The sequence below is a fragment of the Macrosteles quadrilineatus genome, unplaced genomic scaffold (genome assembly GCF_028750875.1).
Source record: "Macrosteles quadrilineatus isolate MER2022 unplaced genomic scaffold, UCM_ALF_1.0 Scaffold_3__2_contigs__length_128488019, whole genome shotgun sequence".
In the NCBI taxonomy this organism is placed as follows: Eukaryota; Metazoa; Arthropoda; class Insecta; order Hemiptera; family Cicadellidae; genus Macrosteles; species Macrosteles quadrilineatus.
Genome location: NW_026542596.1, coordinates 22,516,136 through 22,538,308, shown reverse-complemented (window position 1 = coordinate 22,538,308; position 22,173 = coordinate 22,516,136). Strand labels below are relative to the sequence as shown.

The window sequence follows — 22,173 nt, the reverse complement described above, 5'->3', positions numbered from 1 at the left end:
TCATTTCTCCTTGAGACGGTCCTATGAGACGGTGGACTATACATTCAAAAGAGGTGGTATAGATAATATATAAGTTATTATAACAAATTGAAGAGTCCAGCTACCTCTTATTAACGTTGCCTACAATCTTAGCATTCTGTTTTTAATTCTAGTAAAATAAGAATCCTAATTCAAAATTAAGATAAAATACAGCTATCCACACGTCCAATTGTAGTCAAAGTGCCTTTGGACCTCATTAAACCTGCAAACACATGATTCATATTTTTGTAAACCATCTGCACTGATCTACAGTGAATTAAACCATTGTTCTGTATCAAAGATAAATGAAAAATCAATAAAGCCAGGTCCAGATGTCCAGTTGAAGGTTTAGGTCTGAGGCGCACAGTCGGTTACCCACATTGCCAGAGTAAATTGACTGCAAACCTGCAATTTGACGCCTACCACAGAGTAATTCACTGCTACAATACTACAATACTGTTGTTAGTCTTGTAAAGGATGAATCACGACCGTGACAGTTGTTGTTGATATAGCGAAGCAAATATCACTTTAATGTCACAAGCTGTGTATTCATTGAGATAACAGTTACTGTGTAATGTATACGTTATGAAGTCATGTAGGATGTCTTAAAGATGATTAGTATTTGAAAATGATCAGTTGGCATGAATACGATAAAAAGGTTAATTATATTTTCGAAATCAAGCATAGGAATAAAAAAATATGTGTGTACAATAGTGTGAGTACAAATTAAACTTTGAAGAAGAGGTTTTTATTGCTGATTATTTTCATAGTTTAAAAATTTTACATACATGACATATATAATATAATTTGCTTTTTATAATACATTGTATTTTAATTTTTCATCAAAATCAACGTTAAATAGTTTTTAACTTAACTGATAATTAAGGATTGCATGTTATATTGACGCTGTATTAGTTTCATGTAATCATTGCGAGAGTGCTATCCATAATCAAAGCTGTATGTAATATAGACAACAAACGATTGGTTAGTTACTAATAGATATTATTTCAGAATTGTCTTCACTATAACCTTAACCTCTGTTGCAGGGTCGGCCGGGTGACAAAGGACAAAAAGGTGAATCTGGAAGTCCAGGCTTCGACGTCTACGCAGCTGTCAAGGTATACAAAATAGCGCTTAAATGCGTTCACATATGTACACATAGCTCTACTGTGTTCTAGATTTAAAACCTATTTCATTGAATATATATGTATATCTTGGGTTGTTAAATTTGAAAATATGTTTAGTAGTATTACACATATCAAATTAGATTTGCCCACGACAGAGTTTTATATTGCTGACTCTCATACAATGTTTTGTATGAAAATGTATGATAGAGCTATGTAAATACATATATTTACTATAAGAAACGTTTAATATGTATTATTTTTAACTTTTTGGTAACAAACACAACTTTTTAACCCAAATCAATCTACCCACATTTCAACTATTCACTTTCGCTGCACATAAAAACGCTCAAATGACCCTTTATGAATTCCAACGCTTCAAATGAGCTCCCATCGTTCCGATAAAACCCCGCATTTCTCACACAAGCGTTTCCACCAAGTCCCTGCGATGAATGGGAGAATTAATTTCTCCGATTAGCTGCGTCGACACTCGTATGAATCATTCCCAACATCCGTGTCGGTTATTTACTCCGGGAGTCGGTAGAGTATTTTTACAGTTCCGATGCAGTGACATATTAACAGCTCGCTTGTTTGCTGAAGAAACATCTTTACGGCTGTGTTTTGGGGCTGGTATGTGTCTAGACGCGGTATTTCTGGAGGCTTTGTCCTTTCTCGTGTTCCAATATCTTGTTGAAACGGTTTGAGTGCTTTCTTGATTCTCGGCCGTTTAGAGCTGTCTATTTTTGTGTAAATACTTTTGACAGCCGTTGGAGCAACGCCCAAACGTGCTTGGGTGGATTACACGGATACACAATTTTAGATTTTACACACTGCTACACTTTCAATAAATTTTAAAATGTATATCACATGTATATGCGAACACGTTTCACATTCAAATGAACACTACAATACTGGCCTTTATTAAACAATAGTACTTTAAGTAGGTACCATGTGATCATTCTCCTTTTAGGTTTTAAGAGAAAAGATTAAATTAACCTTAAAGTTGTAGTTGTGTTGACTATCAGTGTGCATTATTATAGTGGTGAATAGTGGTAATAGGGTATAATGTGGTGAAAAATAGCGTTCGTGCCACGGACCGAAATGATTTGCAGCTCTCGATCGATTTCGAGCCGGCAAAACCTCATTTTCGGCCCTAGGTACGAAATATACTATTATGTATATAGCCTATTGACATTATATTTTGTGAATACGGAATAAAAGTAAATATAAGGAGTTCAATTTTTCATCCAACCGATTTTACGTAACTTACTAAACCTAAAATCTGTGTCTATGGCCAAATATATTGAAGTGGACATGTTCGTTCACCTCAGCAAAATTCACACACAGCTAATCCTTCCAAGCCAGTCATTCCAAATCAAATTTGTCAACAAATTCATAGCTCCACGTGTTACTGTACTAAGGTTAAAACCAATCTACATAACCTCACCCAATGAATATGTGGCTTACACCTGCGTATATCCACTGTGAAGAGCTTGGTACATGTAATGTAACCTATAAGTGTGTTTCCAGGGCCTAAAGCGGTCAGTGACGACGCTGCGGGGCGGAACCCTGGGCTACGCCGAGATCGTAGCAGTCAAGGTGACCGAAGACATCCGTGGATTGGTGGTCGTCGCATGCTGTGTGTGGGGAATACGTGTTGAAACTGACAGTTGATAATCAATCCAAATGCAATTTAATTTTGCACTTGGACAATCAAAACCCCTAAAAATAAAACATACAAGTATGTTTAAATAGTAGATCAATTCAAGTTCGATATCTCTAAAAAAACTTACAATGTACCGTAGATTCCCTTATTATTTTGATTTTATAATTTAGATAAGACGAAAAATCATAGAAAAGTATGTATTTTGCTTTCTTTAGCAAGAAACATTCGACTGCTGTTTCAAATTAAGGTTAAAATTAATTTGAAAGTTGAATTGAGTCGAGTGATCGGGTTTATTTTCATGTGTAAAACTCTAAAGTTGTATTAGTTGCTACAACGGGAAAACTACAAATATCTTTAGTCGATGAAAAGAACTATTATAGTCCACTTTGGTTCCAACGGACTGCTAGTAGTAAGTTGATTTCTTCTTTATTAAATAAACTTTGGAGACAAATTCTTTTAACGATATTTTTTATTTATTCTATGTAGCGTTTCCGTTACAAAGACTCTGACACTATTTAACCACCCGTTCTTTGGTGTCTAAAATAAAACAACAACTTACGTACTTCAGTCGTGAACAAATTTATTATTACTTCTGGTGAAAAACTTTAGTAATATTAATTCTTTTCTTCCTAGTAATTAAAAGAAACTTATCATACTATGGTTTGAGTATAGGAAATCGACTGTTAACAATGTGTTAAGATCATTCACTTTTGAAATATTTTTATTAAGGAGTTATTAACTAATTAATCATTTTTAAAATTGTTTAACTTCAGACCATCTAAACAGGTTTCGAAAGTATTTTACTATGATAGATGAGTTTATTTTGAACCAACTATTTTCAATAAGTTTCCTGTTTCAACACGTATTCCCTGTGTAGTATTTATCGTTTCATTTAATATTTATTTTCCTTTACACAAGAGAGGTAGCTACAACTACGATCCCGGGGCTGAAGCCTGTGGAACGATCCCTCAGCTAATTTATCTGCCAACTGTATTTTGATGGTTCATGAATAACTGGGTGCAAACTCGACCGGATCGAGTTATTGTTTCCTCAGGAAACATCCAAATGCAAATATTTGGGCATAAATTAAAACAGATTATCAAGACAATAAAGTTTGCAGCTACCTCTCTGTAGGTTAGCAGAATTGCTGGTTAACTCCTTCTGTTTTGTTTTCTTTACTTTCTCCTTGTTTTCTTTGATTTAATTTTGGTTGCCCGTGGTTGTAGGGGCTGCAGGAGCAAGGTCATAACATTTCTGCCCAGACCATCGTTACGTTGAAAGTAAGTTTAGTGGTAAAGGCGTCGCCTGCTGATATAACATGGGTTTGGATATAACAACATAAGCAATTAACCCTGCAGGTTGTGCTAGTAAAAACATATCGTAACTCTTGCCATCAATTGCTTTTAGGGTCTTTCAATGAGAAAAACAAGTTTAAAATGTGACGATTAAAAATTTTGTATTATATATTAATAGTAAATTTTTACTAAAACATTATTAGCTATTTCCTGGCGCACCAATTTCATTTTCACAGAATATTCGTTGATAAAATCTTTATCGATACTTGAAAATGCAAAATTCTCGTTTTATATGATCATATATTTAATTATCATTTCTCTTAATGTTTTTGTTTGGTTTCTATTTTATTTTGTTCGTTGAAAATACTTTTATTTTTTTTCATTCTTTCTATTCGATTTGTAGATTTAGTCCATGGCTTTTGCACGAATATTTAACTTGAGTATATTTCATGTTATACTGTAGTGTATGTTGCTTGTATCCTTATTGTGTAGAAGTAATTCATACTGGTCATCAAGTACCGTAGTACATAGTACTTTTCATATAACATCTCTTAATTTTCATGATTGACGAGTAATTAGTTAGGTGCATACGTTGGTAACCTTAAAACTGAAAAGAAAGTTATACAGGGTGTCCCGTAACTCTCTGGACACATGTATGTATATATTGTTATTGCTTACGTCAAGACAAACACATTTCACCATAGGAACATGGGTCTGTGGTGTCTAGTTTACCGACTGTTAAACAACATAAAAGGAGTATTAGCATTGTTTAAATGGAGAAAAGTGGTCATACATTACGAAAACAACACGTTTCTCTGTTATTATTTATCCAATCTTAACAAATAAGGTATCATTGAAAACTACATAAAATTTACAAACATTTTTGTCTCTTGCAATTTATTTGTTAAAGTTACCGTAACTGTTTTCGTGAAATTTGGCATCAAATATTTTAAATGGCCGCCATTTTAAAACGGTTAATGATTTTTTAGTATAATTTCTAACGATAATAGGATTAACATTTTTGCAAAATATCAAAGCTGTATCTCAAACCGTTTAGGAGTTATTAATGTTTTTGTAAAAAACACACAAATGCCGACAGTCGGTAAACTAGACACCACAGACCCATGTTCCTATGGTGAAATGTGTTTGTCTTGACCTAAGGAATAACGCTATATACAAGTGTCCAGAGAGTTACGGGACACCCTGTATAATGTAATACGATGAGGTCTACATTCATTTGGAAATTTAATTTAAGTAGGTATTACAATTCATGTTCATATATTTTATAAATGCTTTGTTTTTATTTATCCTATAATATTCCATAACCAGCCAAGCTTTTATTCATGCAATTCCATAACAAGCTAGTATTTACATTTACACTCCTTTTCATGAAGAACAGTAATATACATGTCTTTACACCCAACTTTCACGTTATCCAGGGAGAGCCAGGTGAGCCTGGACCACCGGGACCTCCGGGGCCACAGGGTCCTGAGGGACTCCCTGGACACGACGGCAGACAGGGTATACCAGGAGAACCGGGAGCGCCGGGAGAGAAGGGATCGCCGGGTCCTGTAGGGCCTATGGGACCTCAAGGGGAACCTGGAGTTGCTGGACTTAAGGTGAGTCACCTTCAATCAACTAAGTTTTAATTGAAATTGTATTGATCATTTCTTAATTGATAGCACCTGTGGGACTGAAACCAATATTTTGAAGCATTTGACTCCGTCTCTAATGTGGAAAGTTGTTGATAGATTGTGTGATTTTGAATCAGCCTGATTATATTCATGTTTAAAGTCATGCAGAAATATAAAACTCCTTCCTCGATTTTTAAAAAGCCGATTAGCCAATAAAAATAAAATTGGGTAGCTTAGTTAGTTATTTAGAGGCAATTGAGGTAAAGAGCACTTATATATTAATCCTAATGTCACCCATAATGTAAATTTATTTATAAAACATTTGCATCTAAATTTGCATTCGTATTAAATTTTCTAAAATTTTTTTATCTAAAAAATTGTAGTTTTATAAAAACAGGGATTATTTTATTTTTTCCTGAATTAACAAAAAATTAAATACTTGAAATTGGTAAAACTTTTTGAATCATCTCAAAGATTTGCCATAAAACTTATAAACTAAAGTCACACGGCTTAATAATCAGCCAGTTAACTGCAGTTTCTGTATTTGCTTTTGGCCAATTCCAGGGAATGAAAGGAGAGAGGGGACACTTGGGACCTCCAGGTTTCCCTGGACTTCCAGGATACAGAGGACTTCCTGTGAGAAACTTTGTCACTGAAAAATCTCTCAGCTTGAAATATTTTCTCGTTAAAACGTATTTTATTGAGATTTGATCTTACCATATGTAACAATTGATTATAGTATGATCCTCATCTATTCAGTTTCACACTGTTTTTCATTTGATTTAAATACCGAAGTATCCGTTTGATAAAATCATTACCATAAAAACTATTAAATAATCTGCGCTTGTATGGTTTTCAAAATAATATTAAAAATTCAGATTTTAAATATTTTAAAGATTTCATTTGCTTATCATTAAATTTGTACGTGATGGTTAAAAATACAACCATAAAAAAAAACATTAGACCCATTTCATTGATTTATTTTCTAAAATATTTGCTTGGTTACCTTTTGACCTTAAAAATATTTCAAGCTGATGTTTTGGGATTTGAATGTAGTTTAGCGGGAGGTGGATCAGGAGCCTGTCTTTCAGCAATTTTTGTTTTGGATCTTCATCTCACACTTTTCAGGACATCTGGTGGCTGGGGACTAACAACTGGATGTTTTCGTCTTTTGTTTTATGTGACTAACCATTTGTCTTTTAGTGGTGATTATAGAAGGGACTTTAAGCATGGAACATGTTTGTTGCATGTAATTAAGATCTTAGATAAGCTATGTCTTAGAATAATATATTATTTATATTTAAGAATTAGATACACTGCATTTGATTGAAAAATCATTCTGATCCGACTTAACAAATGATATACAATTAAAAATTGTAAGGGAAAATGGCAGGGTTTGTTGACTAGCCGTAGAATAACAAACACAACGTTTCAGAGCCAGGTATAAACAGAAAAATATCATAATTTATTTTATGAAAAGTAATAGTTTTGTTTGAAATGTATCGATCGGTGAGTAGTAGTTGAGGGTTAGTTATGTTCGTTTTAACTCAATTATAAAAAAAAACATGATACTTTGTAATTAATTAAATTGATTAATTTTGTATTCAATTATGAAATTTTTAACAATATCTCGAAAAAGAGATGTGTCTATTATGTAGCTTTTTAGCAGTGAATAATAACCAGATTTTAAGAAATTCTGTATTTGCTTTACTATATTGGTTCTATGAATTTCACTGTTAATTGCGTTCTTATAGTTTAATTTACACCATACTAAATTATGCATCGCTGACTAGGTATTTGTAATTCAATTTACAAATTAATATCTGTTCAATCACAAATAAGTTCCCGAAGTCATTTGCAGTAAGAGAAGGAAATTAGTTTGGTTTCAGGAATTAAGTCATGGCCATAATTCGCAAAGAGGACAATCATAACCAATCCAATTCTAGAAGCCATCGAACTTGCTGGCTTCAGTAATATGTCTGACTAAATTAAATTGCAATTTCATTTGAAGACTAATGTTAAAGTCAAAATGATACGTATACCAACCGAACGAGGACTGTTATTTTGTTTCGTCAGTCGTCAGATTTGTAGTGAATATTTTTTCAAAAGTGTATTATTGGGATTTTAACTCTTGGTATGAGTATTTACTAGCCCCTTCCAATTTGTAGACTAATATAAAAAATTTAAAAAGGTCATAAATTATTTATAAGCGGATGGATTACTAGTCTAAACAGTTTAATTCTAACTTTTAATTTTCCCTTTTTATAAGCGTTATTACATTCAATATAATTGTTCATTTAAATGTAAAACTTTTTGATTATCGATAAATACTCATAGTTAACTAGTCATTCTTAAAAATTTCTAATAATATTTTAGTATTATAAATAACACTTAAAATACATCACACACATTAGGTTAGGAAGACGATAAAAGTCACAATTTCACTAGGTAGTAGAGAAAAATCAGTCTACAACAATACCTCAACGTTCAAATTCGATTTTTAATAAGTACTTCTTCTGTAGCATTAATAAACAATTTAGCTTTTTACACTCTGTTCCAGATAGCATTTCTACCTTAACAGATCTTAACTTGTTTAAGAACAAGGTTTTTGACTAAAAATCTATTGACGATTAAAAGCTATTGGCAACGTTAATCAAAATGTAATAAAATATATCTATAATAATTTGGTTTGCAGGGTGACAAAGGTGACAAGGGCGAGCGAGGGTTGACGACGACGTTGAATGGAGACCAGTTCCCGACAGGAATCATCGAGGGTCCTCCTGGACCTCCTGGACCACCAGGTGGGCGTTGTACAGTCTGTACAGAGGCAACTGACCTGGGAGAGCACAGTCTATCGTCCGCTAAAATAAAAATGGAACACTTGAAAACATTATTAAAAATACCCCTCAAAAATATGCTACTTTTGATACACTTTAGAGGGATGTAAGTTGTGTTATTCTTTTGTAAGAAATGGGAGACCTTGAACAAACTGCACTCTACTTGAATGTTTGAAACATTTGTTGTCAACTTAAGTAAAGTATTAAGTAGAGGGAAAGAGAAAAATTGCCAGGAAATGAAAACTGTAGTTCTTACTTAAGCTCCACCCAGCTCGGTTCTCTGTAATTTGTAATTGCATGTGTTGGGATCTATGGAAGTGAATAATAAGTCGGAACTGTCATGAGTTTTAACCAACTTTGATTTATTGTAACTTTATTTTTTATCCTAATGTTTTTACTAACATAACTTATATAAGATGTTTGTGTTTTTTATGTTTAAAGTTTTCTGTTTGCTTTTCTTAAACATATTCCATTTAAAAGTAACATTTTTATTGATTCACCCACTAAATTATTATTTCAGTTTTATAAATTTACCCACATAAACAACTTCATAAATTTGATGGTTGAATTTCAAATATGTATTTAACCAAGCATTTCTAAAACATAACAAATATTTTGTCGTTGAAAGAGGTTATAGTTATTTGAAATTTTTTAGCTCAATGTTCCAATAGATATCTTTCAATCATTTTATTTAATTTTTGTGTAAATATACATATTTTCTGTATTGAACAAGAAAGTTTTGTGACTATCACCTAAAGAATTTTTTTCTAAACCAATAGTAATTACCAATCTATATACAAAATAATTTAAATATAAAAGAACAGATATAGCTAGGTTTTTATTATAATATATTCTCTCAAAACGATAAATTTTACAAATCATAGGAACAATTAGGTGTAGCTTCTATACGGTTTTTTTCAAGCCAACACCCTTTAAATTAAGTTTTTAAATAATCTAAAATCACATTTGCCCCCTCCCAATTTTTTACTATTATTTTATTACTTTTTTGTTATTTTATTCTTTAGTTACTAAGTAATTGTTAATGTGGATGAGCGGAAAGTCTAACTGTGTTGAAGGGACACCAGGCGCCAGGGGGGACAAGGGGGATCTCGGTCCCACAGGCCCCCCCGGAATGCCCGGAGAGAAGGGGGCTAGAGGCAAACGTGGCAAGAGGGTAAGTCAAAAGGGGACTCTGTACCCTGGAATGTGCATGGACCTCTCGAATGAGTGCTGCTTGGTGCTTCAAGGCAATGCGATTGAGCAGTAAAGTTAAAAAGGTTAAATAACAAACAGTATAACCTAAAACTTCTTAAACAACAACCATTATACTCATAAAATACAAGTATACTCAATAAAGTGTACTCAAAGATTAAAAAATTGAATGAAGTATTTAAAAACGCATGTCAGAATCTTGCTGCATTTTTATTTCAGTGCATATTTGCATTTTATAGATGTAATTAACTAAGTTACGTATTATTACTAGGTATATTTTACTTAATTTTACGTTGTGGTAATTTATTTTCTTTAAGTGGTTCATTATGTATCGTGAATATATTTTTACAGTTATTTTAAGTAAAGAAACGTTATAGTTATTTGGATTTTGTATATTTACTTTTCAAAAGGAAACTTCCTTTAAGCCCCTGAGAACGGGAGGAAAGGTTCTTACACAACAATAATACATGTAGCCTATACCTGATTTTATGATATTTTGAACAAAAAAATACTTTTTGTGTTTTCTGAAAAAATTATAAGTACCTGATGCAAAGTATCCCATCTTAATTTTTTTTTTTTTTTAATATGGTCTCATAAAATAGTTTACATTATTAGTTGTTTTTCATAAACAATTAATACAAAAAATGTAAATATTTAACTGACAACTTTCAACTTAAAAATTGAGTCATTGTTAGGATTGTTTAAATATTGTAATATTTTCCCTAACATCCAAGGAGGTGGTCGGAAAAAACTAACAGTTTATTATAATCAAACGTCACCTACTAATATCACATAGCTTTGCCCACTACATTATTAACTGTGATTAACAATAACGTAAATATATATTTGTAAACAATACCTTATCATAACTGAACCAAATTAATATTTTTGATACTGATATCGTTTGTACTAAAAATTAACAAGTTTTGTATTGTAATTTTTATTGATAAATATTTCAATAATATCTTTCCAGATTTTTTTTTTTAATATGTCATAAACATTGATTTTTTGAAGCTAAACTAAAAAAGCTGTTATAGTAATTTCAAACTAATGCATTAATAATATAATACTGTAACTAAAAATATCAAGCTGTTAAACATTTCTCTATTTTTATTTTAATGTTTGATAAATTTATTTATTTAAATGTTGAATGTCCTTAAACTTTTTGTAGCAATTATTCTTCTTTTACAATATTAATATTATTCAACATTCAATTATTTTACAAAAGACAATAACAGCCATAAAATTCTTTTATTTCATATTATTTATGTTTAAAAAGTTCAATTCAAAAAAATAAATGTACTATTATAAAATTAAAAAAATAATAGATTTATAATATTGTAATGGTCTCAATTTAATTTTTTATGATACTTTTAAGATAAAAGTACCTTTACCAATTCAGATATAAATATATAAATAAAACATTTAACTCAATAAAAAGATTATTTCCATTTTTATAATTTGTTTTTAACTCAAAACATGTTTTACGTCCTGAATAAAACTAAAAACATCAATCCACTTATTTACTTGTGTTTTTTACACTATTAAACTTATTTTCAACCACTTTCAAAGCTTTTTCACATTATAACATAACTTACACACTAATAGTGCGTTAGTGTTAGTGACCCACAAAGGCAAAGTCTAGTCACCACTATAGAAAGGTAAGACTCACTTTGGGCACAATGTGTTCCTGTTTATATGTGTTTTGTTGGTAAACGTGGTCTGATGCAGGATTGAAGAGCCAAAGGTAATCAATTATTATTTTAATCACTTTATTAGGTAGTCTGTCATTTTGTTATTTAAGGTCTAAATAAGTAAATCTGACACAAAATATATTCTTTTCAAAACTGCTAAACCAATATTATTAAAAAAAAAGAAAATTTGTGTCAACAAAGGTACAAATAACCAAACTCTATATGATCAATAACATTTTTTCTACGCCAGCTAATTAATATTTTCTTATGTCCAATTAGTAAAAACAATAAAAAAGTGGGTTTCATAATAATTGTACATTTTGTAAAACATTTCTATAACGAAAAAAACTGGTGAATGAACTGAAATTGATCCTGAATCTGTCTCTATACAAAGATGGTTAGTTGAGAAACTTGTTGCCTTTCTTTATTTTTTCTAAAAATCTCTAATTTGGACCTACAGTATGTACTGTCTGTATTTGGTCTGCACACTGGTCTAAATACAACAGACAACTGTGGTATATGTCACATGGTCAGCCAGTTCTGGAGACTAAAGTGATCGGGAATGTTGCTGAAAGTCAACAGTCCCGGAAGATCAAATAATTTATACCTGTGCCGCTAGGTCAAAAACTGCAATGTTTGCAGTGTCTGTAGATCAAAAGTTCCAGTAAGTCAAATAGTACAGCCCGAGCTAAAAACGTAGTCTATGTTAAAGCAATTGACTTATTGGGAATTAGACCTAATGCAACAGCAGTTTTAATATAACGAAATAAGGTAAAATACAAGTTCAGTTTCGCTGAGTCAACAGTGCCGGAAGATCAAAAGCAATAAAACAAAACGTCGATTCGATTCAGTGTAAAGTAGACCTCCTGCAACGCTTACTACACCAACAAAACTCGCTTTTAGTTACTTCGTGTTTTGTCATAATTAGAATAGAGCTAAAATTATCATATTTGGTACATAGCTTATCTATTAATGCTTCTTGCCAACTGTTTGGTCAACACTGTAAATAGGTATAGTTTATGTAATGAAAAGCCTTTCGTCAAAATTTGTGGCATAAAATACACGCAAGGACGATCTGAAAATTTCTGGTTATTATATACGTTTGTAAAAGGAGATCCATTTAATTGTAGAACTATTTTATGAGTTATAATGTAGTCTACATATAAACTGTGTAAATGTATTACGCCTCGGAAGGGTTGAAACCTGTCCAAACTATCATATATATTATTAAAACGTAAATGGGATTTTTTCACGATTCTGAATCAACCAGACGATGGATTTTCATTAGTTTTGTGTTGAAAGAAAGATAATTTTGAGAACTAGGGAATGTCAAAGCCATAATTATAATTAAGGGTCCCAGTTTTTTAGAAATTAAGTTTTATTTTTAAAAAGTCTAGCAGCCGACGCTAACCTTCTAAGCCAGCTTTTAGTACAATATAATTTGCTTAACATAACAGCTGTAAACATTCAGCATCTGTGACACAAATTCAGCATTTGGAAACAAATTTAAAGATATAATTAGAGTTGACTTATTTATACTATGTGTAATGCTGACCATTGATACATTCAATTCTTAGGTATGAGGATGGCAGATTAATTAAATATGCATAATAAAATAAAAGGATGTTCAAATTATTTTTTAAAGGAATCTTTGTAATCATCGATTTGTTTTAGTCCCATATAATTTGTTTTAACTAACAGCTGGTTGAATGTAATATTTTTCTTTAAGGTAAATGCACCAGTAGCTGACAGTGCTCCAGAAGCTGACAGTTTGAGTTTCTTAACATTATAATGTGGTCTCTTAAAAATATTTACACATGATTGCATTGTTAGAAGAACATATGTTTATCCTTGATTTGTTTACAAAAAAATCAGTGAAATTTAGCCCATACTCGCGGAATGGTGGTGGTTTGAAAGCGACCCTGTCTGTACACATCACATTTAGTCGATTCCCTTAATGAAATTGTTAAGAAAGTAAGTTTGGTTTTTTGTCATTTCGCTAAATTTCTTAAATAGTATTAATGATTAGGCTCATTATTTTTATCAATTATACCTTTGTTGACAATTTCATGAAAAATTGGGGTGTTAGGGGTTTTGGATTTAAAATTATATCAATGTCAGGCTTTGGTACACAAAAGCCATACAAGTTCCACTAGCTGACAGGGGATATTTGCTACTTGCACAATATTAAATTGGTTTTACCCATCGACATTTGCATGTTATTTATAATTTATGTGATCTCACATTTTTATAAAATGATTTTACTTTTTTAATTTATAAGCCAAATTATCTTAAAAAATGTATATTTTTTTAAATATATATAAAATATATAGGTATATATTTTTTAATGTAAATATTTTTTATTTTAAAATATGTAAAATAAATTTTTTTAATAACGTTTTACATTATTTTATAATTTAATTATTAAGTTAGATTGTATTCGTCTTATAAATTATAATACCCTTAGGTTTAGCAGCTAGTACATTTATAGTGCCAGTGTCAGCTACTGGGACAATTGACAGTCAGCTACTGGTACAAGCACTTTTTTTCACTGTCAGCCACTGGAACACGTACAAAGGTTGAATTAAGTTTAAAAATTGTATAAAATATATTTAAAAACCCCTTTTTGTATGACAAATTTGAAAACTACACTAAATTTAGAATCACATGAAATCCGTAATATCTCTTTAGTTCCTATTTATTCAAAACCACGGATTATTAAGTGCGTATAGTTTCTTATACTGTCAGCTACTGGTGCGTTTACCTTATAACTATTAGGTTTTTGGAGAATTTCCCATATAGGGAATAAGCTATTACCGTAGTACTTATGGTAACACCTGGACCCGGGACCGATTTCATTTTTCGTTTTGAGCTCCCTAGAGGCCAAAAACATCATCCGTTCAAATTCATATATACAGGGTGATCAACTCAAGGAGGCCACCATTGGGAAATCGGAAACGGTAAGAATTAGAGAAAACATTAAATGGGGAACATTCCTTTATTTTTTGTGTCAGTTAAAAATATGATTTTAGTTTTTTTATCATGTTTTCGGATAGAATATGCAATTTCAAAACTTTTTTAGCCTTGACCCTTTTCGATTAACCCACTCGTTTAGGAGTACAGCCTATGGGAAAATGACTTCCGGTGTACATTTTACATCATGTAGCTCCTAAACGAGTAAGTTTAGAGCAAAATTGCAAAAAGTAAATTAGTCTTAGAATTGCATCTACATTCCTTAAAGACTATAAAATAAAAAGTTTTCCACTTTTCAAGTTTGCTGCCATTTCTTAAATAATATAATTCATATTTTTTATGAATTTTATGGTCTTTTTTGAATGTGGATGCAATTGTAAGACTTTTTTACTCCTCGCATTTTTGCTATAAACTTACTTGTTTAGGAGCTACATGATGTAATATGTACACCGGAAGTCATTTTTCCATAGGCGGTAACTCCTAGACGAGTGGGTTTATCGAAAAAATTTCAAGGATAAAAAAGTTCTTAAATTGCCTATTCTATCCGAAAACATGATAAAATATAGGGTTCGATAAGAAATTTCAAAATTGGCCGCCATTTTGGAAAATGGTGGCTGAATTTCAAAAAACTAAAATCATATTTTTAACTGCCACAAAAAATAAAGGAATGTCTTCCATTTTGAGTTTTCTCTAATTCTTACCGTTTCCGATATCCCAATGGTGGCCTCCTTGAGTTGATCACCCTGTATAGCCTATATTTATTTATTTATATATTTTTCCCGGGGGGAACCCCAGGACCCCCCTCCTTTTTGGGGGGTATTCCATACCCCCCAGGCCCCCGGTGACCCCCCCAAAATATATGTCTAGGACCGCCCTTGTCTTCTTTACCTATAAAACACATGGGATACAGCCTTTCTTCACCGATCACGTAATGTGTGATTTTCTATAAAGTGTTGGAAAAATAAAAGGTAAAATAGATAGAATACAGGTGTACTGTATGTGGTTTACACACAAATATTCATCAAACTGTGTGATATTTTGTTATTGCAATGAACAATTTGGGAGTATCGTATTGTTTAAGTCGATGGAAAATCTTTGTTGATCTTGTTTTACAAGCAAACCAAAAATATACAGTAGTCACCACTCTATGCGACATATTCTAACCAGAAAATTGTAATCGTATGATTCTATAAGCATTGGTAGGATTGCAAAGTACTACACAAACATTATTTCAAGGGTAATAACAGTCACAATTTCCGCCGACTTTAAAAGAGTCAACTAAAATATTATACTAATGGACACACAACTAAATGGAACAACTAATGGAACAACTCACGATGTACATATAACAGTTCGATATAAGCATTGAGTATACACGTCAGTGGATACGTGTATACCCAATGATATAAGCAACGGCGCAACGGTTCTTGCAATTTATTGCTTATTGTTTTTTAGAGTTTTTCGGACTTACTCACACTCGTATAAGGTTGTCCACGTTTGTCATTGATAATGTAGCCATGTAACATGGTTACACCCATTGTCACGAATATGTTTACAAGTTTTCCGTCTGTTTTTGAATAGCGATACATTTTTTCACATACTTAAGAACCATCTGATTTTGTGCATTACATGTTCGTCTCAATTTTATTTGCTTTAGTAGGCATTCTTTTGGTTGATGAGGACTTCAATCGGTCCTTTCAATGATTGCTCATGAAATATAGTACTTTGTCCATTAATTTTTATTGTTTGGTAAAATGGATTAAATTATCCAGCAAACCCAAATTGAAATAGTAAATATAGTATTTCAAACAAATCAGTAACATGTTAATAATGTAGCCTACATTATTTCCTTGAATTGCATAACAGCAATTAATTGGGCTGATCCTAATATAAATAAATCAATATGTTCTTCATAGGCATAACATGGGTTCATAACATGAGCCGCTGGGGCTGAGCCCAAGGGATTTAAAAATGTAAGGTTGGTCTGCAAATTTACGTGACACGCTCTCTCTAATGAGACATGAATGGTCAAAATCGCCTAAGAAATGCGGAGGAGTTCAACGGAAAAATTCGTGTTGGCGTTATACAGTATGGTTGAAAAGTTATTATAACTTTTTTATCCCTTAAGAGGGATGGACCACAAAGACTAAGACAAAATTCTTATATAATTGTAATACTATTTTACTTGTTTTTGAAATGGCGACCATACAAATGTATGCATTTTAAGCCAAGTATGAATGGAGATGAGTGTGTGATGAGTGGAGCGATCTTGTTGTCCTGTTAGTGACTTAAGGCCGACGTAATCCTTAGACACAGCTGTTAATTAATAGTCCATACAGTCAATTAATAGCAGCAGAGGTCAAGTTTGGTAGGTATCAAATTAAAGGGTTTATACATAAAAATACATTGCCGCAAACCCAAACTCAAACGATGATGATGATAATAATGTTAATGATGTAGCTAAAACGTATCGTTTGAAATTTAACAGCTGAAAATAAGTGAAATAGAAAAGGTTTTGGTTAAATCCATCAAATTGTAATTGGACACTAGTAAGTACTAGTGCACTTTTTGCTACTTCCCCCCTTCGGTTTCATGTATTCCTCTCAATTAGTTCAAACCTAGGGGGATTAAACATTAATGTTAATTAATGTTAAATCCTCCTAGGTTCAAACCGTAAACACCCAGATCGAAACTCGCCTGACGTTATTTTAACATCGCCTTATTTTTTTACTATATTTTTCAAAAAAGAAAGATTATATTGATTTACTTTGAATTTTAAAAATGTTAACGTTTTATTTTATTAAAGATTTATGGTGATACGTAAATATTGTGGTGTAGTAAATTATATTATATTGTAGTTAAGTGTTAAATGTAGAAATTTTAGGGTGAATCGAGATGAATCTTTTTTTATAACATGGGTCTCTCCTACCTTAACATACATACCAAGTTTCATAGACATCGGTTGAAAAAGTGTAAAGATAAATACGGTATGTAAAAAATACAAAATGGCGGATATCTGGTTAACGAAACGATTTTGGAAAAAATCTTATCCTTCATTTTCTGTTTATTTTGACCCAAGGAATTACTAACTAGGTAAAGTATCTCTCCGCTTATTTTTAACACCCTGTTTATGATGTATTCTTATTAATATAAGTGAAAAATGTAAGCTGGTAATACAGAAAGATGTTTTATATATAATATGAATGTACTGGTAATCTGTATATTCATCTTTTTCTTGTCCTCAGAACTGTAAATTAAAAGTCCACTCAGCAGTCGCATCGTACGATGTAGTTCTTTCCATGCGTTGCGAAATGCTAAATTTGCCGTCCTCTTCAACCCAAGTTATCTATTGAACCACTTATTGTAAAAAATAAAAAAAAAATATATTTTACGCATCGCACTTTTAGCTACAACTTTGCCACAGACAAAACATCTCTAACCCAAAAACAAAAAAAAATCTCGCATGCTAACTTTTTCATGTTAGAAATCACGATTTAAAAATATTTCACCATACATATCAATTTTTATTAATTAGATTGGTAAATAATTAAAGTTCCAACAAAACTGTCATCGAGTAGGACTAACCAAGAAGCTCTGTGCCAATTTTCAAAATTTTAGCACAACTTTAAGTACACCAAAACACGAAATTATTGAAGTCATGCGTCGAGAGGACTATCGCTCTTTTTAACAGATTATACTTTTGACCTTCCGGCACTGTTGACTCAGCGAAACTGAACTTATATTTTATCTTATTTCGTTATATTAAAACTGCTGTTGCATTAGGTCAAATTCCCAATAAGTCAATTGCTTTAACATAGACTACGTTTTTAGCCCGGACTGTACTATTTGACTTACTGGGATTTTTGATCTACAGACACTGCAAACATTGTAGTTTTTGACCTAGCGGCACAGGTATAAATTATTTGACCTTCCGGGACTGTTGACTTTCTGCAACGCGTCCAAAGTGATCAGATTCAGATACAAGCAGTTATCTCAAATCAAGATCCTTCTCTATCTCTACCTCTGGGAAAGCAAAATAAAAACAACACTAAGTTAATTAGAAATCCAAAATAATATGATGGCCCCCTTACTATGATTTTTTATATTTTTTTTTTCAATGGAACGTTTTCCTTTTTTAAGTTGATTTTGAGGTTTTCGTAGTGTACCATACAGTTAGTGGAGCGCCAGGTTGAGACCTGATGTTGCCAACAGGGAGGAGTCCCAAATCTTCCCGGACTTCCAGGACGTCCGGGTCTTCCAGGTGAGAGAGGTCCTCAGGGATTACCAGGTAATTACTTCCAGCATTATTGTGTTAACCTTATTTTTATGTTTCAATATGATTTTTCCTTCATAGTTTTTGTTTGAAGGATTTTTATAAATAGAGTGGAGTTTTATTCTACTCTATAAGAAATTAAAAACAAAATTATTCACTTCCATAGCTAATTTGGTGGTGGTTTTAGTTGTAGAAGTGGTGTGTTTTATGATTAGATCTGCTGAACCATGTGTAAGGATATTGATTGTACTACCAACAGAGGAATTAGTGAAATGCATAATTTTAAATACCAAGAAGTGGCCTAAATAGCTTTATTTACTATTTAAAAAATAATAATAATAATTAGTTTTTTACCAACCAGTTGGTGAAAGCTCTTTCTATGTTTTTTGTTTTTTTTTTGCATTCGGTTCAATCTTAAAGTTACTAAGTTCCATGTTTCAATATTTATTTCAATCTCTCTTTGTTACTACAATTTAATATCTTCTCATCACTATCTAACAAAATTACATTTTTTGCTATATCTTCTTACAATTACCTTAAAAGTTGAAAAAGCGAATAAACAACCTATTAGATTGTGTTTAGGCATTTACCCATTTTATTAAAGAGGCAAATAAAACTGTCTAAGAGTCATGTTTCTCTCATTATTTTAATTTTTAATTTAATTTTGACTGGCCTGCCAACATCGTTAACTATTCATAAGTAAAAACCCAGAACTATACTGATTATGGAGATAGAACTGTAACTCTTTATCACCTGGCCAAGGAGACAATGCCTTTGACTTTGACTGCTTAGGGATCATCGAGTGCAGGGCCGAGTGCTGTTTGCCTAATCACTTTGACGAGGGTCATTTTAGAGCCTGAGGCTTGGCGGGCGAATACCTGTTAATCGCCACCACTGACAATCGCTGCCAACTCAAATTTTGCGACAATCGCTACCAGTTTCTACCTGCGGCCGTGAGTCACCACTCCACCACTACGTGACGGCATACCTTACTCCCCTCCCTTCACTTACCACCCTATTGGATATGACCACTAAAGTAATACCCCAAGAATGCCCAAGTCTGTTTTAAGTTCCAAATTTGAGTTGGAACTTAAAACAGACTGTTGTTGAACTACGCAGACTGGATCCTAGTTAAGGATTTTTGAAAGTGTTGCCCTTAAATAACCAATAAACACCAAGTAACCATTTGCATGAAATTATTAATCTTTTAAACGACATTCAATTATTTTGTTCAGAACGCAGTAAAACTACGGTTGTGTCATAAGATATATAGGCCTACTATAAGGAGATGTTATCCAATGCGTACAGACCGGGGGAAACATGACATGAAAAAGTTCGTTGGTAACTACTTTTATTCATTTTTTTGATCAGGTAAGTTAATTAGATGGAATTTTTAGCTAAAGAGTTAAATTTTTAAGTCATTTTTTTATGTTTAGCTGATGTAATTTGGTTGTAATGTAACTTAAATTGTACGATGGGGGCTCCCGCCGCGCCGCGCCATGCGAACTCTACCTACAATCTCACTTTTAATAAAGATTAGATATTTAAGTTTGAAGAAGTACAGACAAGTTCCTAAACTACTTAGAAAAACACATTTAAATGTTTATCGTCTTATTTTTTGTATTCATCTAAAAATGAGTATTGTTAGCTCTTTTATAAAAATCAATATGACAGTCAGAATATAAAGGAGCGTTGTTAAGACGACCTTGTTTCAAAGGAGTTTCAAAAACGATCTTGTGACTTTGAAGATTCGTATATTGTAAACGAAAAGTCAGAACGTTTTATCAAATTTTAATAAAATATAGATACATATTATAAATTAATTTGTATGTTTCAGAATTTTTCTCACGCCAAAAAGTGTTTGTTGTTCATTATGTAAACTAACTTTTTCTAAGAAGGTTCGGATGTTGGCTGTTGAATATTTGCTTCATTGAATCATGCTCCTTCTTCTGGGTAAATTTTGACTACAGCTCTCCTTTTTATTGGCCGGTACTTCCGGTAGCCAATAGTATATAAAGGACGCTATTTTGATTCTTGACATTCCCGCATTGGGTCTGATGATGATTGGAGTGTCCAATCGAAATCGATCACCACCATCGATCTCTATTATTACTACAGCTGGATCACGCGCTGTGTGCTGGGGTTTCGGTCCGACCGCTCGCCGCTCCCCCCACTATGTAAGGTTGTTACTGTCTCTCTCTTACTCATTACGTCTTATGGCGTTACCGCGTTTGCGCTCACAAAATACGCTATATCTCTGTTTATAGTGGCTCGATTGTCAATTTGTTTATACAGTTGTAATCTGCATGAAACTGCGGAGATTATGGTATAGGTTTTATATTAAAATAACTCTTTTTTAGATTATATTAATTATACTGAACAACAATAATGTATACTGACTAAAAACAAATAGTGTAAGAATCAATATAAAAAACGTTAACTATTGCAATCGACTGTCCTTTGAACTTATCGCTAACTCTCCTTTGGATTGGAACTAGCTAATTCTGGTACTAACTATGAAGTAGTCGTGATTATAGAGTGACACAGTCTCGACAACCCCCTCCCCCTCCACCCAACACCCACGAACCCTCTTTCCAAGAACGGGCCGGACTGGTAGCGATTGTCACTGGTGGCGATTTACAGGACACCTTGGCGGGCGTGTGTTGGCCAGGTATCAGTGAACGGTGTCACAGTGCGGCGGGTATGGGGATGGAAAGATTGACTTGGCGGGGATGGGGGGGGGGGTGAGCAAAATTGATTTTAGGGATAAGATGAAACTATTATAACCTAACCTAACTTAACTTGCTTATTATGAAAAATTGGTTAGTAATACTAAATTATAATCGAATCTATATTGCCAATCGATATTAGGGTAGCCCAGTTAAGAAACTGCACCCGGCCTCCGTTACATCCTGCCCAATACACCTTCTTACACTCTGGGGAGTCAAATGGCACTCGGGCCTATCTGGCGGTTTTGACAGTTTATAACTGCCATGGCAAAGAATAGAACAGCACTCGCTCCGTTTCCCGGGATCTTCACAGACAAGAGAATATTACTAATTCCCTTGCCTGTAGAATAAACTACCACCCCGCAACAAATAGGACATTTTAAAAATCTAACTAACTAATCTAATGCTTAACAATTTCGTTCCAAATTTGCCATCAAAGTAGTTCTGTTACAACAAATGTGCTGTCTTATACAGTGCAAAAACTTACAGTTCCTGAAAAAAAATACTGAATTGTCATTTACCTTATTGAATTGCATTGTGGTATTTCAAATATAATTTTATTTTAAAATCTGTATTTTTTTATAAGAATACTCACATTTTCATATTATTCTATACAGGGTGCATACCCCTAGAATCATTTTGTGTATTTGTTACTTAGGTCTTTTTGTCATGTATATCATTAAGGTCTAGCTGAATGTAAAACATTACCTTGTGACAC

The 22,173-nt window shown here is 32.6% G+C and overlaps 1 protein-coding gene across 1 annotated transcript in view; it reads left to right on the top strand.

Moving 5' to 3' along the window:
- LOC128990516 (collagen alpha chain CG42342-like) overlaps nt 1–22,173 on the top strand; it is a 159,535-nt gene that overhangs the window by 102,780 nt on the left and 34,582 nt on the right. Inside the window, exons 4-10 of the mRNA XM_054412909.1 lie at nt 1,065–1,136; nt 2,673–2,741; nt 5,543–5,722; nt 6,302–6,373; nt 8,433–8,538; nt 9,660–9,748; nt 18,666–18,741. Of these exons, the coding sequence (XP_054268884.1) occupies nt 1,065–1,136; nt 2,673–2,741; nt 5,543–5,722; nt 6,302–6,373; nt 8,433–8,538; nt 9,660–9,748; nt 18,666–18,741 (664 nt within the window). The remainder of the gene's footprint in view (nt 1–1,064; nt 1,137–2,672; nt 2,742–5,542; nt 5,723–6,301; nt 6,374–8,432; nt 8,539–9,659; nt 9,749–18,665; nt 18,742–22,173) is intronic.